Source organism: Mustela nigripes, chromosome 13 (assembly GCF_022355385.1).
Source record: "Mustela nigripes isolate SB6536 chromosome 13, MUSNIG.SB6536, whole genome shotgun sequence".
In the NCBI taxonomy this organism is placed as follows: Eukaryota; Metazoa; Chordata; class Mammalia; order Carnivora; family Mustelidae; genus Mustela; species Mustela nigripes.
Window position 1 is genome coordinate 43,693,405 of NC_081569.1, and position 21,327 is coordinate 43,714,731.

At 49.5% G+C, this 21,327-nt stretch overlaps 1 protein-coding gene across 2 annotated transcripts in view; it reads right to left on the minus strand.

Moving 5' to 3' along the window:
* DAPK2 (death associated protein kinase 2) overlaps positions 1-16,666 on the minus strand; it is a 117,686-nt gene extending 101,020 nt beyond the window's left edge. Inside the window, exons 1-2 of one of the 2 annotated variants that reach the window (XM_059372225.1) lie at positions 16,594-16,666; positions 9,909-10,006 (exon numbers count right to left, since the gene is read on the minus strand). In XM_059372225.1, the coding sequence (XP_059228208.1) occupies positions 9,909-10,006; positions 16,594-16,665 (170 nt within the window). In that variant the 5' untranslated portion in view covers position 16,666. Of the gene's footprint in view, positions 1-9,908; positions 10,007-16,097; positions 16,201-16,593 lie in introns of those variants that run through there. The other variant, XM_059372226.1, reaches the window with a different exon arrangement.
* Positions 16,667-21,327: the final 4,661 nt, after the last annotated feature.

Sequence of the window (21,327 nt, forward strand, 5' to 3'; positions counted from 1 at the left end):
TCTACAGCAGAATGCTATGAAGTTAACAGATGTATATGGACTGTACTGTGTCTGTTTATTTTTTTAAGGCTAGCATTCTTCAAAAATGTCAGAGTCATGATGGCCCTAAGGTACCGTTCCAGATTCAAGGAGACTAGAGGGACACCTGGGTGGCTCAGTTGGTTAAGCAGCTGCCTTCGGCTCAGGTCATGATCCCAGCGTCCTGGGATTGAGTCCCACATTGGACTCCTTGCTCGGCAGGGAGCCTGCTTCTCTCTCTGCCTCTGTTGCCACTCTGCCTGCCTGTGCTCACTCTCTCTCTCTCTCTCTCTCTCTCTCTGACAAATAAATAAATAAAATCTTTTTTTTTTTTTTTTTAAAGATTTTATTTATTTATTTGACAGAGAGAAATCACAAGTAGATGGAGAGGCAGGCAGAGAGAGAGAGAGGGAAGCAGGCTCCCTGCTGAGCAGAGAGCCCGATGCGGGACTCGATCCCAGGACCCTGAGATCATGACCTGAGCCGAAGGCAGCTTAACCCACTGAGCCACCCAGGCGTCCCAAATAAATAAAATCTTTAAAAAAATAAAATAAAATAAAGGAGACTAGAGATATGGCAACAAAACACAGTGTATGGTCTGCACTGGATCTTGTTGTGCAGGGAGAAAATGGCCATAGAGAACACTAATGGAGGGGCGCCTGGGTAGCTCAATGCGTTAAGCGTCTGCCTTTGGCTGAAGTCATGATCCTGGAGTCCCGGGATCGAGTCCCGCATTGAGCTCCCTGCTCAGTGGTGAGTCTGCTTCTCCCTCTCCCTCCGTCCACCCCTCTGCTTGTGCTCTCTCTCAAATAAGTAAATAAAATCTTTAAAAACAAACAAAAAATAACACTAATGGAACCATTGACAAAACTGGAATGAGGTTGACAGTGTAGATAAAAATATTATATCAGAGTTAAGTGTCCCGAAGCTGAAAACTGTTCTGTAGATATGGAAAAAGAGCAGTCACGCCCTTAGGAGATCCATAATCAAGTCGTAGGGGATAAAGAGGCATCATGTCGGCAAAGTGCTTTCAAATGGTTCAGAAGCAATAACAGATGGTCAGATAGACAGAAAGGAAGGGGAGAGGAGGGAGAGGAGGGGGAGAGGGGGAGGGAAGGAGGGACGAAGGGACAAAATGTTAAAAATCAGTGCATCTGAATAAAGGATATGTGGGATTTCTGTTATTCTGATAACTTTTTAATTAAATTTGAAATTATTTTGAAGCAAAAAATGCTTAAGTTATATGGACTCGGGATACATGGAACGGTGTATATAAAACAGGGTTGAGTGGAAAACAGCACAACACAAATATCCATGCTGGTGGTGAAGTGGAAAAGAGAGTATACACGGTAGATATAGGTATATAATGGTTTCAGTGATACCCCCCACCAGCTCTTAGAGTTTTCCTAATGCAAACTGAGCTCAATGACACCTACCCCTCAGGGCTAGCGATTTGTCCCATGTGCCAGCTTCTGACAGAAGCGTGGGCAATGCAGCCACTTTGTTCGAGTGGCTCTGTGCTTTGTTTTCCTAACAATGGGTGATGAAAGCGCCTCCCTCCTTCTTCCATGGCCTCTGGCACCCAGGGCCCTCTGCTGTCGCCTGTCCTTCCCACAGCCCCACCCTTCAACCCCCACCATGTGTTCTTCTTGCCCAAGCCCAGGCCTGCTGCTCCCCAGTCCCTGGCAGAGCCCTAATCTTAGAGTGGTTACCTGCTGCCTCCTGGACTAGACTGTGAGGAGCTGTCCTGCGCAAGTGATAACCTCCTCCTCTGAACAACTGGCACATGTTTTTAGGGTCCCCCTATTAGCTTATGTCCTGTTCCATCTCATTTCATTTGAGGACAGCACCCCTGTGCCCCAACTGAGCCTAAGCTCTTCTGGGGCAAGGCCTGAGCCCCAAGTGTCCTGTATCCATCATGGTGCCCATCGCCAGTGGGTGCCAGGAGGGATCATTGGACTGTGATAATGACCTAGAGTATGTACATGAACGTACGCATCCACACACCCCACTCATCTTTCAGAAACACTGGCTTGGTCAGGGCATAGCTACGGCCCAAAGGCTACCTTGCCACTAACACCAAGCTGAGAGCTTCCTGGGCCTAAAGAAGACAAGCTTGGTGCTAGTGGCCAGGAATGAGGGACAGAGTACCCTGTAGAAGTTCTCTGAGCCTCAGTTTCTTCATCTGTGAAGTGGAAATGTGATCCAGCTCATACTGTTCTAGAACAATAGGAACTACCCGGCACAGACATTGATGTGAGCACAGAAGATTCTTACCACATGTCAGCCACGTTCACCTTCCCAGCAACAGGAAATATAAGCATGTATGTGATCAGAAAGGCACAAAAATCCCAGCCCAGGGCAGCAGATAGGGCTCTGACCAACAAAGTTCCTGGCTTTTATTTCTGTCTTTCTCTGAGTTTTGCTGTGTTGCACAAAATGTAATTTCCCAGTTGACTTCTCCTTCATACGGTAGATCTTAATTTCTTGAGGCAGGTACCTAACATTTTGGAGACCGAGTCTCTCCACCTATAAAATGGAGCAATAACTACTTCACAGGATATGACAAGGATTAAATATAATAATGTGTGTCCATGAAATGGGGGTAATTATTGCATTTTGTTTTCTGCTTGGTGTTTGCGAAATCCTGGACGTTTATGGATTTCAAGACCGGTGGTACTAGGACACGTGGCTGAGATTTTTCTGCCTCAGATTTAACTCAGGGGAGGTTCCAGACAGCGCTGCTGCTCAGTGAAAGGTATCTGGGGGAGGGGAGCACTTCTCAAGTGTAAAAGGCCTGCTCTGGACACTACAGAGGGGAGCCCAGTGGGGAGGAAACCTCGGTGGGGAGACGGCTACGGGAATCCTTTCAGGTAACACGAAGTATGATGACCTGAGCACTTAATAGGGATGTGGGTCCAGAATAAGAGGTAATTAAATACCCCTTATTAATTAAGGGGATATTAACTATTAATTAAGGGGATAGAGTAGGTTCGGGTGGGTCAGACAGCTTTTCTGGGGAGACAGCATTTGACCTAGACCTTGAAGGAAAGAGCAAGGAGACATCACAGAAGTTGTTGGACTCTCTGGCCTCCATCTCAGTGCTACAGTGATACTCGAAATAAGAACCTGGGTGGGAAGGAGAGAGGCGATGGGGCTTAAGGAGAGCGTTTGTCATGGTAAGACCTAGGGGTTGCATGGAGGTGTTGAATCACTCTATGGTATACAGGAAACTAGTATTACATTCCCTGTTAACTAACTGGAATTTAAATACAAATGTAAACAAACAGAAAACAAAATAAGAGAACCTGCCTTCAAAGAGCGGACAGCCTGGTACACACAAATGTGAGAGAGGCCTCACCTAGGCAGTCCCAGGGCCATGAATGCTACCCTGCTCTCCACGGCCTCCCCAGCCTGACCAGTAGCCCAGCACCGGAGGGAATGTTAACTCTGAACATATGTGCCTCAAGCAGACACAAAAGAGGAGGGGCTGTGTGGGCATGAGAAGTAGCCCTGGAAAAATAAGAAGGTAGAACTCAGAAATAAAAATAGTTGCTGAGTTGGGGCACCTGGGTGGCTCAGTGGGTTAAGCCGCTGCCTTCGGCTCAGGTCATGATCCCAGGGTCCTGGGATCGAGTCCCCCATCCGGCTCTCTGCTCAGCGGGGAGCCTGCTTCCTCCTCTCTCTCTCTCTGCCTGCCTCTCTGCCTACTTGTGATCTCTCTCTGTCAAATAAATAAATAAATAAATAAATAAATAAATAAATAGTTGCTGAGTTAAGGCTGCTAATCTCTCATTGGCTTAACTTGCCTTCTTCAGTTCTTTATGTTAAAAAAAAAACTTTCATCCAAAATAAGTCTCATAGATCTCTAAATAGTGCTATAAGAAGATAGTCAATGTATTTCATTAAGCGAAAAAACAAAGTAGTAGATTGCTATGGTCATGTGATCCCATCTGGGTCCCTGTATACACTTGCTTTACTTAGAAAAGTTCTGAAAGGGGACAGAAGAAAAATTATCATCAGAGTCCAGCTGTGGGCATGAGACAAGGCAGGAGGGTGGAGGGAGGTGACTTTTTACTTGAATTCTTTGCCATGCATTGCTTCTATAATTTAAAAAGGAAAATTTTAATTTAAAAAGAAATAATAAGAGCTCCTTTACTTCAGAGGTCACCTCAGAAACCTTTTCCCAAGGACTGAGACAGGTTAACCTAAACACCTGCTATTGTAGTTTCCTATAGTGCTTTGTGGCTAGACTGGGCCATAGAACCCAGCCTGGGTTTTACACATTCCTGCAGGTCTTGTTTCTCTCCCAAAAGAGGTTGCCCTGGCTAAGCTGAGTATGTGATCTTAACCACAGGGAACCCCATCAGGTAACTCGGGTCTGGCAGGCAGCCCTATCAATATGGATGTCACAGGGAATTCCTTAGTGCTGCTTAGGGAGGGCGAGGCTGGAGAACAGTGACTCCTTCCCTGGCCCAAGGCTCCTGTCCCCCTACGAAAGGGGATTCTGTATGTTACATGCCTCGCAGGGCACCTTGCACACATAAGCCTCCTGTAAGTAACAGGGCTTGTGGCTGGTGTCTTCGCCAGCAAAGAGGAGACGGGGTGAGGGGTACATGTGGGGTCATGGTGGGGTAGGCTCTTGGACAGAGCTGGAGCTGCAGAAAAAAGTTGAATGAACATATTGGTAAATATTTGTCTGTTTATTGAAGCCAGTACAGTGTAGTTGAAAAGCTTCTTTAAGCTCCACCTTCTATGTTGCTTAGTCTGTGACCTTGGACAAAATCACCCCCCACTTCATCAGCCTCACTTTCCTTGTCTATAAAATTGAGATTGGGACTAACTTCTTGTTGAGATCCAGTTCAGCATAATGTTTTACGATTTTATGTTAATATAACAGTCTAAGTAAAGGAAAGTAATATAAGCACAAGGAAAGAAGAAAGTGCTGATTATTATAGGACAGACATCAAATACGTTAAAATAGTTTCTATTCTTGGGCGTACTTTCCCAGAGGGAGGGCTTATCTACCAGTGCCCTTCCTCTGAGGAACACCACTCCTTCCCAAATGCTCACCTTCCTGACCCTGACACTGCTACCCTACCCTCAGGGTCAAACAGCAAAGACCACCCGGACATATATTCTCCCCACTCACCAGAAACATTTAAATGAGAGCCAAAATGAGTTTGTGCTTTGTGAGTTCTTAGGGTGTGTCAGAACTTAGGGTGTCAATTCTTAGGGTGTGTCAGAACTCTTCAGAAGAGTCAGACCACCTGTCCCCACCCCTGAGTGACCTTGGACAAGACACTTCCCCTCTCTGGTCCTAGCCTTAACTGAAAAGAAGGAGTTGGGTGGGTTTTTCTTTGTAAGTCCTGCTCTCCCTCCCCTATTCCCCTGCTCTACCTAGCCCCAGGTACCAAGGCTGGGAGAAGCCAGAATCTACAAGCCAGCATTACTCCAAGCATTCCCAGAAATAGAAGATGATCTCCAGCATCCCCAGCAGGCTGGTCCCAAAATGGGAGCACAGCCAAGTGTCTGTACTCGGCACCGTGAGCCAGAAATCAGGCAAGATGCAAGAGCTCAAATGGGGCCACAACCCAGGACCCTCCAGTGTACCCTCCAGGCACGCTGTCCTGATCCAAAGGCGGATTCTGCAGCTTTTCTCACAGATGTCCTCTTACTTGTAGGGTCAAGACATATAAGGCCTCCGAAGGAATAAAAAACTTGTGCTTTGGGCACCAGACCAGGACCAGGAGGAGAGTGAAAGATTCCTTGTTGGATAATGCATGGTTTTAATTAAGGTTTCACACGCCTACAGGAAGATGGACCTAAACATGTATGACTTGATATAATTCCATGAAAAGAATGCATCAGTGAAACAAGCACCCAGGTGAAGAAACAGAACGATACCCATCCCCCCCGGAAACCTTCCTCGTGCCCCCTTCCAGTCACTGGTTCTTCAAGAATAAGCACTATTTGGCTTTTAGCAACACTGATTGATTTTGCCTGTTTTTGAACTTTACACAAACGGACTTAACGCAGCGTGGACTCATTTGAGTCTGGCTTCCTTTGTTCAACATTGGGTTTGTGAGCATGGAAACCAGTGTCAGTCATGTTCACTTGTGCACAGTAAGGACTTGAATGAGGAGTTAAAATCAGTAAGACATCCATGGGTCTAGCCTAAGGTGCTCACCGAGAGCTGAGGAAGCCAGGTTTATGCTCTTCCCAAAATAAGAATGACTCAACCCCATTCTTCCTGCAGACTCCCTCCGAGGGGGCTGCAGAGGTGAGAGGCAGGGCCTCAGTGCCCCAAACGGACTTCAAAGGCCAGAAGCTCTTGTTCATTGAACACTTACCCCATGCCTGGCCCTGTGAGGGGCACCAGAGACTTAGCAGCTCACTTAACCCCACAATCATGGGCTACATACTGTTGTTATTCCTCTCTAATGAGTACAAGAACAGAGTCCCAGAGAGGTTGAGTAAGTTGTCCTAAGGTTGCACAGCTAGGAAGGGGACACAAATTCCCATCTGTGTTGACCCCTAAGGCCTAACATGGCCACCACTCTGTGCTGACAGGAGGCTCACTGGCTGGCTCTGGCCTCCACCCTTGTCTCCAACCCCACGTACTGCTGCTTGCCCACAGCTCATATTTCAGCAGGCTCTACCCCACCTTTGAACCTGTGTCCATGCTGTTGCCTTTGCTTACATGTTTACCTCTCAGCTTTTAAATGAACAGTCACTTCCTCTGAGCAGCAGTCCCTGACCAGTTGGTCTCAAACTTGTGCCCTATACTCTCACAGTCCCTCCCGCTCTCCCCTTGCACAGCTCTTAACACATGTTTTAAAAAAAGTTATCCCTTTGGGTCCCCTGTTCATGGGGTTATTGCCTTTCTTCACCAATGGATCACAAGCTTTAAAAGGACAGGGATGTGTCTGTCTGTTCACCACTGCCTTGGATAGTAGCCGGCACACAGTAGCTCCTCAATGGCAAGTTAAGTGAAGAAAAGGAGAGGAGGGGATAAAAATAGGACTGTCTCTTCTGAATCGGAGCACTCATCTGCAGACAGCTCTAGCTCCAGCCTACTTGTTGCTCCCAGCAAGACCTTCCCTCCTCCCTGAGCCCTGGTCTCCTCAGTTTTCAGATGAAGAACGTAGAAGAAAGGATCTCTAAAGGCCTTCTAGCTCATCTGGCCTCCTGACCACAAACCCTAGGAGGTCAAGCCATTCCAAAGGCCTGGGGGTTCTGCAGCCTCTTACCCATACCATGTCAGAGGCGGGGTTGGCAGGGTGGGGGGGATCCAAAGCTCCCAGGCTGTGAGGTACGGACCCACTCACCCTGTGTGGTACAGACCCACCCACCGGAGAACAAGAGGCCGCTTCCAGCTCTAACAGCCCTGATACACAAAGGTGCGGAGACACAGGACTAAGAAGGAATAATAGGTGAATTCCCTAAAAACCGGCCTCGACTTCCTTCTTCAGAGCCCCCCACCCCAAAAAGGTCCCTTCCAACTCTGCTCTTGGCATGTGCATGGCTGCACCCACTACCAGGCCGGAGCTCCAGGAGGGCAGAAACTCTCTATGTTTTGCTCATCTTTGTGCCCAGAGCACTTGGCACAGACCCCTCCATGTAGGATGTGGCTGAGGTGAGGCTACTGAATCAAACGCCATGGGCAGGACCTGCCAGGGTCTGCTGCTAGGCTTGCCATCTTCTCCCCCTGGGAAGGACCTGGGAGCACCATGTCAGGAGAAGCACGTGGCTTCCCATTCAGAGGTGGACTCCCACTGACCACCTCCCCACCTCTGGCCCTGTCTTCTTCCTATACCTTCTCCAGGCCCTGGATTGTCAGTGGCAGTCAGCTCAGACAGAAGGCTAAGGACTCGTGCCCCTCCTGGGTCTCTGCAGGCCTTCACTCCCCAACCCAGCCAGTCAGCCAGGACAAGTGCTCCCTGGGCTTGAAGTAATGTACCCTCTTCATGAAGTAAGCCTCCTCTGGCTTTGAAGCTCTTTCTGTTTTGTCTTTAAAAATAAAAGTAAGAGGGGCACCTGGGTGGCTCAGTGGGTTAAAGCCTCTGCCTTCGGCTCAGGTCATGATCTCAGGGTCCTGGGATTGAGCCCCGCATCGGGCTCTCCGCTCAGCGGGGAGCCTGCTTCCTCCTCTCTCTCTGCCTGCCTCTCTGCCTGCTTGTGATCTCTCTCTGTCAAATAAATAAATAAAATTAAAAAAAATAAAATAAAAGTAAGAGATGGAGCACCTGGGTGGCTCTGTCAGTTGAGAATACAACTCTGGATCTCAGCTCAGGTCATAATCTCGGGGTTTTGGGATCAAGCCTTGCATCAGGTGCCACACTCAGGTGTGGTCAGCCTGAAGATTCTCTCTCTTCCTCTCCCTCACCCCCCTCCCCCACACATTCTCTCTTTCTCTCTCTCAAATAAATAAATTTTTTAAAATAATAAAAATTTTAGGGGCACCTGGGTGGCTCAGTGAGTTAACCCTCTGCCTTCGGCTCAGGTCATGATCTCAGGGTCCTGGGATCGAGCCCCACATTAGGCTCTCTGCTCAGCAGGGAGCCTGTTTCCCCCTTTCTCTCTGCCTGCTCTCTGCCTACTTGTGATCCCTCTCTCTCTGTCAAATAAATAAATTAAAAATCTTTTTAAAAATAAATACATACACATTTTAAAATAAAATAAATAAATAAAAGTAAGAGAATATTGGGCCTGAATCCAAGAGTTCTATAAAGAGGGAAGGCCTCCTGTTCGCGTCATGGATATAGTGACGGCCTTCAACCCCCACATTTTTATTCTGCTAGGGATGTGAGGGGCTGAGGCTGGGTGTACTGGTGGGCTCACAGGAGTATGCAAGTGCTGTACTTATTGGAAAAGGCATAACAGGTGTGCAGGTACAAACTGGACTGGCCAGACCTTGGCCATGTCACTCTCCAGCTGGGCAACTTTGGGCAATTTGCTTAAACTCTCTGGACCAGCTTCCTTACATGAAAAATGAGAGTGAAATTCAGACTCTAGTGCTGGTGTTCTGTAATCACTGAAGAGCCATTTAAATATTAGCAGATTCTTGGGGCGCCTGGGTGGCTCAGTGGGTTAAGCCGCTGCCTTCAGCTCAGGTCATGATCTCAGGGTCCTGCGATCCAGCCCCAATCAGGCTCTCTGCTCAGTAGGGAGTCTGCTTCCCGCCTCCCCCCTTTGCCTGCCTCTCTGCCTACTTGTAATCTCTGTCAAATAAATGGATAAAATCTTTTAAAAAAAAAGAGAAGCAGAAGAAGAAGCAGCAGCAGCAGCAGAAGAAGAAGAAGAAGAAAGCCTCGGATCATCTTCATTTCTTTCCACACAGTAATTACTTTCAGAACTCAGAATTCATCCCTGGCTGCATTTGGGACTTAGCCAAGCTAAAAATGCAACCGATAACTCAGATCCTAGGAACCTTCCTGACGAGGCTTGAGTGGCCTCTTACTCAAGACAAATCCATTTTCAGGAGGATTACTTCACCTCCATTCAGGCACTGGGCTTATGAAACAAAATCCCAAGAGCCATGGAGAATCCCAAGTGGGACTCAGAGAAGAAAACCAACAGGCCAGGTGTGGGTCCAGAGTCTGGGGAGGGCTTCGTGAGCAAAGGAACAGATGAAACAAGAATCCTTAAGATTTGCCCTTACTGTCAGCCAGGCAATTCGGAAACCACAGGGCCCAAGAATTGTAGTCCCTTCCACTGGCAAGTCGTTATTTCCACAGAGACTGCTATTTGCAAAGCCACACCTGAAGATGAATTCCTCAGGATTGTTTTTAAAGCTTCCCAGGAATCGCATGACAAGCCCGTGCTTACCTGATCAAGCAAACACTGCCCCAGGAGAGGCGTCCCCTCCACCTCTCCCAGCCTCTTACCTGCCCAGCTCCTCTCCGATGTCATAAAAGTCCTCCACCTTCTGCTGTTTGAACGTCTCCATGTTTGGGCTCCTCATTGAGGCCTGGAGCATACAGCCCTGAAACCAGAGGAAACCCGAGGTCAGGACAGCCGGGAATATCGGCACAGGCCTAAGAGTCTGGGCCTAAAAGTAATCGGCTGCACAAGAGCTCATAATTTAAAGATAATCCACAGCCCTAGTTCCTCAAGGACTAGCCTGCCCAAGCCTATTCTCACCAGTGACTGACAATGTATGGTTCTTACTGATTTCTATCAATCTGAACCTGTTACGGAGACAGGAAAGGAGGCCTCCTCACTTATTTAGATCTGCTCCAAACAAGTTCAGAGAAACAGCCCCATGGCCAGCTTCAGTGATTTGTTCTCATGAAATTCAGGCTGGCTGAGAAAAAGAGGCAGCCACAAGGCAGGAGAGAGAGTGCTCATCTTTGAGTCAGAAGTTCTGGGTTCGAGTCCCAATTGCCTGAGTCATTTAAACTGCCACACTTAGCTTCCCCATCTGCTAAACAGGTTTATCCTGTTAAAAACCTGCAAATCATGAAATTACTTTGTAAACTCTAAAATGCAGTGGAAATGTAAGGGATTATCATGACCTCAGCTCCTGGAGGGGCTGCGCCACCCAGCTGTGAGTCTAAACTGATTTGTAAACTCTCACTCATCACTCCAAGGGAAAGAGGGACAGGAGTGGTGGAGCAAATTATAGGAGGCACCAGCAGTCAGGGGCTGGAGGTTCTGATTCCAATGCAGCCCACAACTAGCTCTGTGACCTCATCTCTTGTCAGAGAGCCTCAGAGTCCTCATCTATAAAATGGACCAACTACCTGCCCAGAGCCCCTCAGTAAGAGCCAGAGGACAATCCTGAGCCATGGAGAGCGTTCACCACCCCACCAGAAGAAGACTGTTTGCATCCTCCCCTGGGATCTCCCTGCCCCAAAAAGCTCACCCATTCCTGGGACAGCCCCATGCCACCCTGGACAGCACCCCAAGGGAAGGACCCAGGGCACAGTCTGAAAATGACAATGTTACAACCAGCTGCCTGTGGCTGTGTGTCTCAAGAGTCATTAGCACAGGCCTCTCCAAGCTCATTTTGGCTAGCATTGGCAACTTTTCTTCTGCCTGGCAATCAGATACCAACCACACCCAGGGCCCCATGAGCCCCAAAAGACTGTTTTCACCAGGCTGGGTGGAGGCAGCCTCACACAAGGGTGCGTCTCATCGATGCCAAGTGGCTGAAGCTGTTCCAGCTCCCAGATAATGTATACATTTCACACTCGTTCCTCCGGCGCTGCCCCCTGCACACCGTAGCTCTATTACCATGATGCTGCCTACCTCCCTCCTTCCCATGGGCTGCACATCCCTGAAGTCCCCCAGGCAGAGCCAGCCTGGCTCCAGAGCCTAACTCCCGGTCACTTGCCAAATTACTGCCTGTTGATGCCCATGGTCCATCAGGCAGCCTCCCTCCTGCTCGGTCTTCACCCAGTGCTAGCCTGAGCCCAGCAAACATGGGCTACAAAAAAGAGCAGGTTCCCAGGGCCCCAGTTCTAGACTACCCTGGGTATGTAGCTGTCTAACCCACACAGGCTGGCACCCTCTGGGCCTCAGTCCCCTCATCTGTAAACGTATATTTCACACAGCCGTGTGTGGATCCATTTGTGATTGGGGCATAAACTCATAAGCAAATAAGAAAGGTGATTATTACTGTTAATACATGACTCATCCTAGGCTAGTCTTAGTGTTTCTGCTTCCCACAGCAATGGAGAAAAGTGGAGAAAAGCATTTCAATTCCCTTCTAGAGAAAAGGTTTTGGGATCATCCTAGAAAGTCTGGCTTGACCAAAATCTGAAGCTATACCCTCTCACTAACACACACACCAAACCCCCATCCTGGAAAATTTCCCGAGACTAGCCCAGAGGGTGGCAAAGGACAGCTATCTACCACCTTCTTTGGGGTCAGGCAGGTCCTAAGGGGGGGGGGGGGTGGTGCTCATTTCACACACCTAGAGGGAAGCAGAAAATTCCAAAAAATTCTTCTGACAGATACCCTGAGACCAGTCCCTAGAACAGCAAAGACCCTCCCCAGAGTAGCTAAGATCCTCCATTAGGAAACAGGCCAGCTCCATTTGCTCTCGGGAGCTGAGCTGGATTCAAAGCAGCCCCCACTCCCAGCAAAATGATGAGCCCCTGCATTGAGCTCCAGGTGTAGCCAGGGGCTAGGGGACAAGGGAGCACCCTGAGGACAAACTAGGACCACCAGTTTGGTCCCAACTAAACTTTCCAGCCTTAGCCCCCTCCCCCCACATATCCTAGCCAAATGAGACCATATTCCAGCCAAATGAGACCTTTCCCATTCCCTCAAAACTTTCACCCCTGCCATGCATCAGCTCAAGCTGGGCCCTTTCCATGAAAGGCCCACCTGGAGAGCCCTCCCAGCAAAACCATTTCCTTCGCACAAGACCTGGCTCAAATGCCACCAACTCCGTGAGGCTCCATAACTCTATTTCTCATCAAAACAGATTAAATTCCCCCTCCCCCTTTAAATTCCCAGAGCGGTCTCTTCATACATTTTTAGGGTTAGAGCTTTCATATTTTGGCTCATAATTGTCTGTGTCTAACCCCAAAGGAGAAGGCACAGACCCTACAGGCACACAGGACTGAGCTGGAATCTCAGCTCTATCACTTCTGCACATACTGAGCACAGGACAATTTTTCGGAGCTTCAAAACACTGACATGGAAAATAAGTCTGGACAGTGCCTGTTGGTCACTGTTGGTGACTATGTGGAGCAGACAGAACTCTCAGACACTGCCAGGAGAAGCATATTCTGGGACAACCACTTTAGAAATCTGTTGGGCAGTTTCTATGGACATACCCAAGAGAAATGCATGTAGATGTTTTCCAGGATGGTCCATGGTAGAATGTTCACAGCAGCACTATTAGTAATAGCTACAAATTGGAAACAACCCAAGGGCCATCAGTAGAAGAATAGATAAGTAAATTGAGCTATACCCATACAACGGAATTATTCTATAACAATAATAAACTACCACTACATGTAACCAAATGGATAAAATTCACAAGCTGAAAGAATCCAGACACAAAAGACCACATACTTAAGACCACAACAGACCACTTAGACAAAACTCATCTATGGTGCTAAAAGTCAGAATAGTGGTTTATCCCTGGGTGAGGGGTTATGTCTGGGAAACGGGAGTTTCCGGGTGCTGGCAATGAATACTGTTTCTTGCTCTGGGTCGTGGTTACATGGATATGTGAAATGTGCACTTATTTTGTATGCAATCAAAATTTTACATAATAAAAAATGAGACTAAGATCTACATTATGACAAATGAGATAAACCTGTAAAATGACCTGCATAGTGTTTGGATGGTTCCAACAAATATGAATTCCTTCCTTCCTGCCTCCTGTCTTGGAGCCCCATGAGGGCAGTGGTTGTCACATTCTCACCTATGTCCCTCTGTCACTGCTGGTATATAATAGGCACTCCCTAAATATTTGTTGATTTAAATGTAGGGCCCAGCCTCCCTTCTCTGCTCAGCCGCTTCATCAGGTAAAAACAACTAATAACAACTTAAAGCATTTTCCTAATTATCTCTCCCCAAGAGGAATTTGCATTTTATCAATTTATCAATTCTATCAATTTAGGGACATAAAACTAAAGGGGAGAAATTCCAAGGTGAAATTATAGTCACCAGTTAGGACCCAGAGAAGGCCCCAGGGCACAGGTACCTTTCTGGCCCTGAGAAGATGAAACAACATGGCTGAGGGGAGGGACACAGCTACAGCTTTTGGTCAGAAGCACAGGATGTCTGCTCCAGACATTCCAAGGGTGAAACCCACCTTCATGCCCACATTTCTCTTAATGGAATCACTAGGACTCATAATCCTGCCCTCAACCCTCATAATAGGCAACCCTTCTGAAGTTTAACACAGATTTCCTAGAACCTCACAAAAGGGAACCTCAAAGGTTATCCAGGGGCTTTTTAGACACCAGCATGAGGAAGGACAGACAGAGCATCTCCCCCTTTATCCATACAATAAGTTGGGGCTCTGGGTAAGAATTCACTGGTGGCAGGAGGAGCTTGACAAACCACTGCTATCTGGTCTATTATCCACTTGTTGTTGGTTTTTTAAAAAATTTTTTTAAGATTTTATTTATTTATTTGACAGACAGAGATCACAAGTAGGCAGAGAGTCAGAGCAGAGAGAGAGGGAAGAAAGCAGGCTCCCCACTGAAGAGAAAGCCCAATGCGGGGCTCGATCCCAGGACTCCAGGATCATGACCTGAGCCAAAGGCAGAGACTTTAACCCACTGAGCCACCCAGTCACCCCTATAATCCACTAGTTTGACAAAAGAAGGAAATTGAGGTCCAGACAGGGGATCCCACAGCTAGCCCACTCCAGCTGTTCTTGTCTGGGCTTCTGAGGACAGCCCCCTCAACCCTCCAGTATAGCACCGGGGTTGGGGAAGCCAGTGGCCTCCGGAGGGACAACTTAGGAGGAAGCCTCCAAGGCTAGAGGATCACCCTGCAGGGAACCCTCTACCCTACTAAATCCTCTCACTCACTGACCCCATCTCACTCTCCTGGTCATTTGGAGATCCTCATCCCACCTCACCCAGTGTCAGTCAGTGAAATGGGACCATTGCAAGGGGGCAGGCAAGCTTGTCCTCTTATACCTTCCCCCACATTAGGAATCATCACACTCAGGCTGTATGGAGACTGCCCACAGAAGGGAAGGAGCTCCGGCATTACAGAGCCCCTCCATGCAGTCAAGCCTCTGACCAGCCCCAATCAAACTCTGATGAGGAAGCTCGGGCCCAGAGATCAGCGATTTGCCTAAGCTGACATGAGAAAACCCATTTTTCTAACGAAGGTCCAGCTCCACTAGACAGCCTGCTCGTTCACCCTCATGTCTAATAAGGAGGGAAACCTCAGGGGGGTGGTCAGGGTCAGCTCAGGTCTCATTCCTGCCGGCTGAAAACTTGCTCCAGACCAGCACACACTCACCCCCAACCATACACACCCTGCACCCCCTGTCCAAGCCTCTTCCAAAGCAGCTGAATTATCAGTGGGGTCACTTTACCGTTAAATTGCAACTTGGGAGAAGAACAGGACTCTGAAAGTACTGGTGAAGAGGCCAAGGCACCAGCTCCCCTTAGTCACCAGGAGTCTCCCAGAAATAACTTACATGGAGGCAGCTGGGAAACAGAGATGAAAACCACAGCAGCAGCCCCCAGCTGCCCTCCACTGGATTCTAGAGTACAAGGTGCCAGGGGCTGTTCTCTCCACCTGGCCCCAGGGACCTTCCCACCTGCTTCTGAGGCAACCAGCTAGGGCTCCCTCTCTCCCAGGGTGCACCCCCAACCTACCACTACCTGCATGGCCTCCATGCTCACCTTTCTGGAACTCATTTTCTCACTCCTAAAGTGAGAACACTAATCACCACCTCGCAAAGTTATGGTGAGGACCAGCCAGATCCACACATGCCAGGAGACAGTCCACAATGCCTGGCCCAGAGTCAGGGTCAACTACTGACAACGCCCTCCTATGCCCTTCTATCCCAGCCTGCTGCAAACTTACTGGCTACCCTCATTGCCTCCCTAGTGGCCCCGGGCCCATGACGACGGGGACCACAGATTCATTCTGCCACAAGCAAGCTGACTGTGTGTGGAGCAGCCTTCTGGAATCACGTCCTTGTGCAAATGGGAGAGGAGGTGTTGGAGGTGGCTGCAGAGAAGACTAGCCCCTCTCCTCCCGGAAATCTGTAGTGCTCTCCCCTTCATGGGGGCCCTAAATTGATGAAAATCTGTTTCCTATCTCCCACCCCTCCCCCGGTCCAGCCCTGGGTGCCAAGCCTCGGCCAGTCGCTCCCACCCCGTCCCTCGTCCCTAGGGTCAAAGTGCCAGGCTTCAGAGCGCGCCCGAGAGCACAGCGGACAGGCCGGGGACCGGCCACAGCTCCCGAGGGCAAGGCCGGCCAAACCCCCCAGACGGGGGTGGAGGGGGTACGGTGTGAGGGACCCGGGCGGCGGGCTCGGGGAACCCGAGAGCGCACCCCGGGGCAACCTGCCCCCGCCAGCCCCAGCCCCGCGCGCCCTGTCGCGCCCGTCGAGCCCGCAGATGGGCGCTACTCACGGCGAGAGGCTGCGCTGGACGGGCACGGCGGACGCGACGGGGTGCGCGCCGCACGGCTCTGCTCTGCTCCCGGCCGGCTGCCCGCCCGCGGAGCCGCGGAGCAGCCGAGAGGGCGGAGCGGCGGCCCCGTCCCAGGCGCCGGCTGGAGGCGCGCCCGGCGTCCTGGGACCGGGGCTCGGGGCGCCCCCTGCTGGGAGCCCCCTCTGGACTGCCCTGAGGTGAGCGTCGAGAGCCTCCTGCCAGGTCCCCAGACACCTCCAGGAGTCGTGGGGAGAGCCAGCAGCGAGACTCGGCCCGCGTCCTTAGCGTTCTGCCCCTCACAGACTGTGTGGCCTTGGACAAGTCAACTAACCTCTCCAAGTCTGATCTGGAAATTGCTTTAAATGATTCGATGATAATCTGCTATATCTTGGCACAATCGCTCAGAAAATGGTATTTCCTTGTCCTCTCACTCCCGATCCCTTGCCCACCCCTCCACCCCCCACAACGCACACACCGTGAGAGAGGAAGTCCCACGAGGGAATAGGCGGTTTCCTCCCTCCCAGCCGGGATGCTCTTCTGGGAACATCACCACTGGCTTTCACAGCTGGGTGGGGGCTGAGATGGAGAAGGACACTCCCCTTGTCCCCACCAACCCCCAGCTTGGGAGTGGCCTAACCTCGGGTGCCCTCTATGTCCCCTCCCCCCAGCCTCTGCAGGGTTGGTGAGTGAAGCCCCAACATCACCGTCAAGCCTTCCTTAATAAAGGACTTGGCAGTGGATTCCTCCTCTCTGTCTTCTGCCAAAAATCCCAGGGGAAAAAAAAAGGGGGGGGGAATGAGAGTGGAGCGGGTGATGGGAAGAAGGAAGCGGAAACAGAATCACAGCCAAGACAGAACTTATTTGAAGACAAGAGACAGTTTAGCGAAAGGAAATGGAGGCCCCTTCCTAGAGTTTCCCATCCCTAAGTCACCAACAGGGCTCCTCAAGGGGTCCTAGAGGAAAAGGTGTTTGATTTGGAGTTCTGCTCCTTGGTTCAAAGCCCTGCTCTGCCATTCCCCATGTATATAGTCTTGGGCATGGCACCTGAACTTCTCCTTCAAAGTCAGTAAAGTGGGGCAAACACCGCCCCCCTTCTTATAGTTTCTAATGGAGCTACTATGGGACTGAAATGAAACATGTGTAAGGGATGCCTGGGTGGCTCAGTTGGTTAAGCATTTGCCTTCAGCTCAGGTCATGATCCCAGAGTGCAGGGATCCATTCTCACACTGGACTCCTTGCTCACTGGGGAGCACGCTTCTCCCTCTGCTTGCTGTTCCCCCTGCTTGCTCTCTCTCTCTCTCTCTCTGACGAATAAATAAAGTCTTTAACAACAACAAAGTCAGTGATAGAGGAGGCCACCCACAGAAGTTTCACCAGTGTAGGGAGACCCTTTATCCTCAGACTACCCTCAAAACACACACACACACTTCCAGTTATCTATTGCTATGTAAGAAGACACCTCAGCCTTGGTGGCCTGAAACAGCAATATTGCCAGGCTCACAAATTCTGAGGTTCAAGAATTCAGACAGTGCACAGGATGGCTGAGCTCTGCTCTGCAATGTCCAGGGCCTCAACTAGGAAGATCTGAGTGGTGGGGAATAATTTGCATGGCTGGGAGATAGAATATTCTGGAGGTTTCTTCATTCACATCATAGCCTGGGCTATGATGAAGCCAAGCTGGAATCAGCCAACACTGCCAGAATACCTACATGTCACCTCTCCATCACTTCCCCAGTGAGCCTCATGCTTAACACCTAATTTGCAAAAACAACATCCCCTCACATGAGGCAAAACTGACATTCTTAGGTTTGATACTTGGCAAATTAGTCGAAGAACATCACAGCAGGAAGGGTCATTTTCAGTCATCCCATCCAGCCTGTCATTTTCAGACAAGGAAACGGAGGCTCAGAAAAGAAAAAATGACTTGTCCAAAGTCACACAGCCGGTGAGAGGCAGAGCTAGGATTAGAACCAGGACTCTGCCAGATTCTGTCTGGTGCTCCCTGCACTGTTCTTGCCAAATGCAATTGCCTAGGGAGGTACCATCTGGAAATGCATTTTTTGTTTAAGGTTGAGTGAACGTATCAGACCTTCACCTGAGAGCAGCAACAGGACACTGAGCACTGCACATGGGACCAAGGAGGCAGTGGGCAGAGAAGGAAAGACCCCGAGGGTAATAGCAAGAAGTGCATCTATTCCAGAATGAAACCAGAGGAGGGGCTGGGTATGAAGAGCTAAGAGCGTGATTCTGCTCCAACTCCTGCATGCTTCCCATGGCTGGCAAAATAGCACAAATGCCTCACTCTGGCAATTAAGGCTCCAACCTGCAGTTCCCAGGCCCACACATACACCCTTTTCCCTTGTATGCCTGCACAGCCAGCGCTCTTGCCAGGTTGGATTATTGGCTGTTCCTGCCTCCATGCTTTTGTTTAAGTCACTCCACCCTCCCCCAGTCCCATCCTACAAAATCATAGGGCTCTTGAAGGATGGGTATCCTTATCTTCCACGGACACCATCTCCCTTCCTCTCCAGATGGCTTTCTCCCCAGAGCCCCACCACTCTTGGTTTGTACCAAATTGGCATTCTCCTTCCCCTATTTTAGTTATCATCAGTGTCCACTTCCCTTTGCCTTTAGGGCAAGGACAATGTCTCGTTCATCTCTGTACCCAGGCAATGGCTGATAGCCCAAACCTGATAAAGTTTGTTGGATTGGATTGCTAGAATGTAAATAGCCCAAGACGACTGTCTTGTTTTCTGTTGTCTCCCAAGGATATCCAAGTCCCTAGCCCTTAGAAATTTTACGTTGGATGGAGAGACATATAAATAATTTTAATAGCTGCCACATACAGCATTTCTTCCAGCAAGTACCTTCTCCATACCAGGAACTTTACTTCGGGGTGGATGCAACGATCCCTTTCTATAGATGATGTAGCTGAGGTTTGGGAATGTTGACTTGCCCAAGTTCCCCTAACTTGTAAGTAGCTGAGCTCCGCTGTGAATCTGTCCTGCCCACCTCCAAAGACCAGGATCTTTCTGCTCCCCTGACCCACCTACACACTGTCTTCTCTCAGTGGAAATTTCCAAAGATTCCAAAATGGTGTTAATACAGGGGTTCTCAGCCCAGGCTGCACATCAGAATTGCCTGAGGGTGTTTAATGATCCCCGCGCTCAGACCACACCCCTCACCAATGACATAGCAACCTCTGGGCATGATGTCTGGGCATCAGTAGTGGTTAAAACTCCCAAGTGATTCCAGTGGGCAGGTTGAGAACCACTTTGCTCATGTCACAAAGATCTGGGGAAATGAAACCACCCTCCATCAACCCAATAAACTGTAAACACATCTGAGCACCTGCTTCGTTCAACACACTCCAAGGGACCGTGAGATGGGTGAGTCACAAGAGCTTGAAGCTTCCACAGAGAACAAGTCCACCGGGAAAGAGGTGACCGTGGCAGGCAGCAAAGGGCAATGAAAGTGGTGATATCCTAAAGCACAGTTTGGTTGCCCGGCAAGTATACAGAGCCTAACAACCTGTGGACAAGGAGACAGGGCAGGGATTAAGATGATGCATGTGTTGGCTGGGGCAGCTGGCCCTGGGGTCAGCCCAGAGGGTGCATAGTGTGAGGACAAATGATGCCAGGTCCCTGCATGCAGTTTACTTACTGTGTGATCTAGGGCAAGCTTCTTTTTTTTTTTTTTTTTTTTTTTTTTTTTAAGATTTATTTATTTATTTGACAGAGAGAGAGATCACAAGCAGGCAGAGAGGCAGGCAGAGAGAGAGGAAGGGAAGCAGGCTCCCTGCTGAGCAGAGAGCCCGATGTGGGACTCGATCCCAGGACCCTGAGATCATGACCTGAGCCGAAGGCAGCGGCTTAACCCACTGAGCCACCCAGGCGCCCTAGGGCAAGCTTCTTGATTTCTCTGTGCCTCCTTATCCTCAGTGGTCAAGTGGAGCTAAGATTTGTCTCCTAGGCTGTTGTGAATGTTCAGTTCATCAAGGATCCATGCAAAGGACTGTGGCCTGACTTCTCAGCCCTTCCCGGTACCTGGTACATGGCAAAGTGCTCAATGAGTCTTAGCTCTTTTAATTTTTCCTTAAATGTCTGCTGTGAGCTTCCTTAGAGGAGGAAATGGAACTTAGCCATCTTTTCACCCCACCCACCTACAGCCTGGCCCAGAGCACGTTCTTAGCAAGTGTCAAATGAAGTCTGGAATGCAGGCTTCTTGACAGTGGGCCCAGTGTGGACTCTTAGGCTATCAGAGCAAGCCAGGAGAGGGCACAGGTGGTTCCTCCCTGGCTGGCTTGCCTCCGGGCTGGAAGGCAGGCCGGAGGCCTCCTCCTCCCAAAGGTGGCCCTGTGGCCTGACTTTTCAGCCCTTCCCAGTCCTGCCTACCCTTCCCTGTGCCCTCAGCTCTCCCACACCCAGCTAGGCAGGGCCAGGGCGTGTGGAAAGGGCCCAGAAGCCCTTCCTGTTTCCTCCCTCAGAAGGCCCACTGGCTTCTGCAGTCAGAGGTGACTGCTTCGAACTTTAGCCTTACTGGACTCAGCAAGGCCTTGACTCCACCAAGAAAGGAGCTGGGCCATGAAAGGCCTTGCCTTTTCCTGGAAGCCTAGAGAATGGGGATTTGCTGAGCATATAAGCACACCCATTCACTCTGCAAATATTGGAGGACACCTCCTGGGGCTGGGTTCCATTAAGGGTAAGCATAGAATCAATGCCCAGATGTTTATAGCAGCAATGTCCACAACAGCCAAACTATGGGAAAAACCTAGATGTCCATCAACATATGAATGGATAAAGAAGATGTGTTGGGTGTATATAAAATACACACACACACACACAATCGAATACTATACAGCCATCAAAAAAAACCCAAAATCTTGCCATTATGGAACTAGAAGGTATTATGCTAAACAAAATAAGTCAATCATAGAAAGGCAATTATCAAATCATATCTCTCTGATATGAGGAATTTGAGAGGCAGGGCAAGGGGTCGTGGGGTGTAGTGAGGGAAAAAATGAAACAAGATGGGATCAGGAGGGAGATAAACCATAAGATACTCTTAATCTCAGGAAACAAACTGAGGGTTGCTGGAGGGTGGGGGGATATGGAGAGGTTGGTTGGGTTATGGACATTGGGGAGGGTATGTCATATGTTGAGTGCTGTGAAATGTGTAAGCCTGATGATTCACAGACCTGTACCCCTGG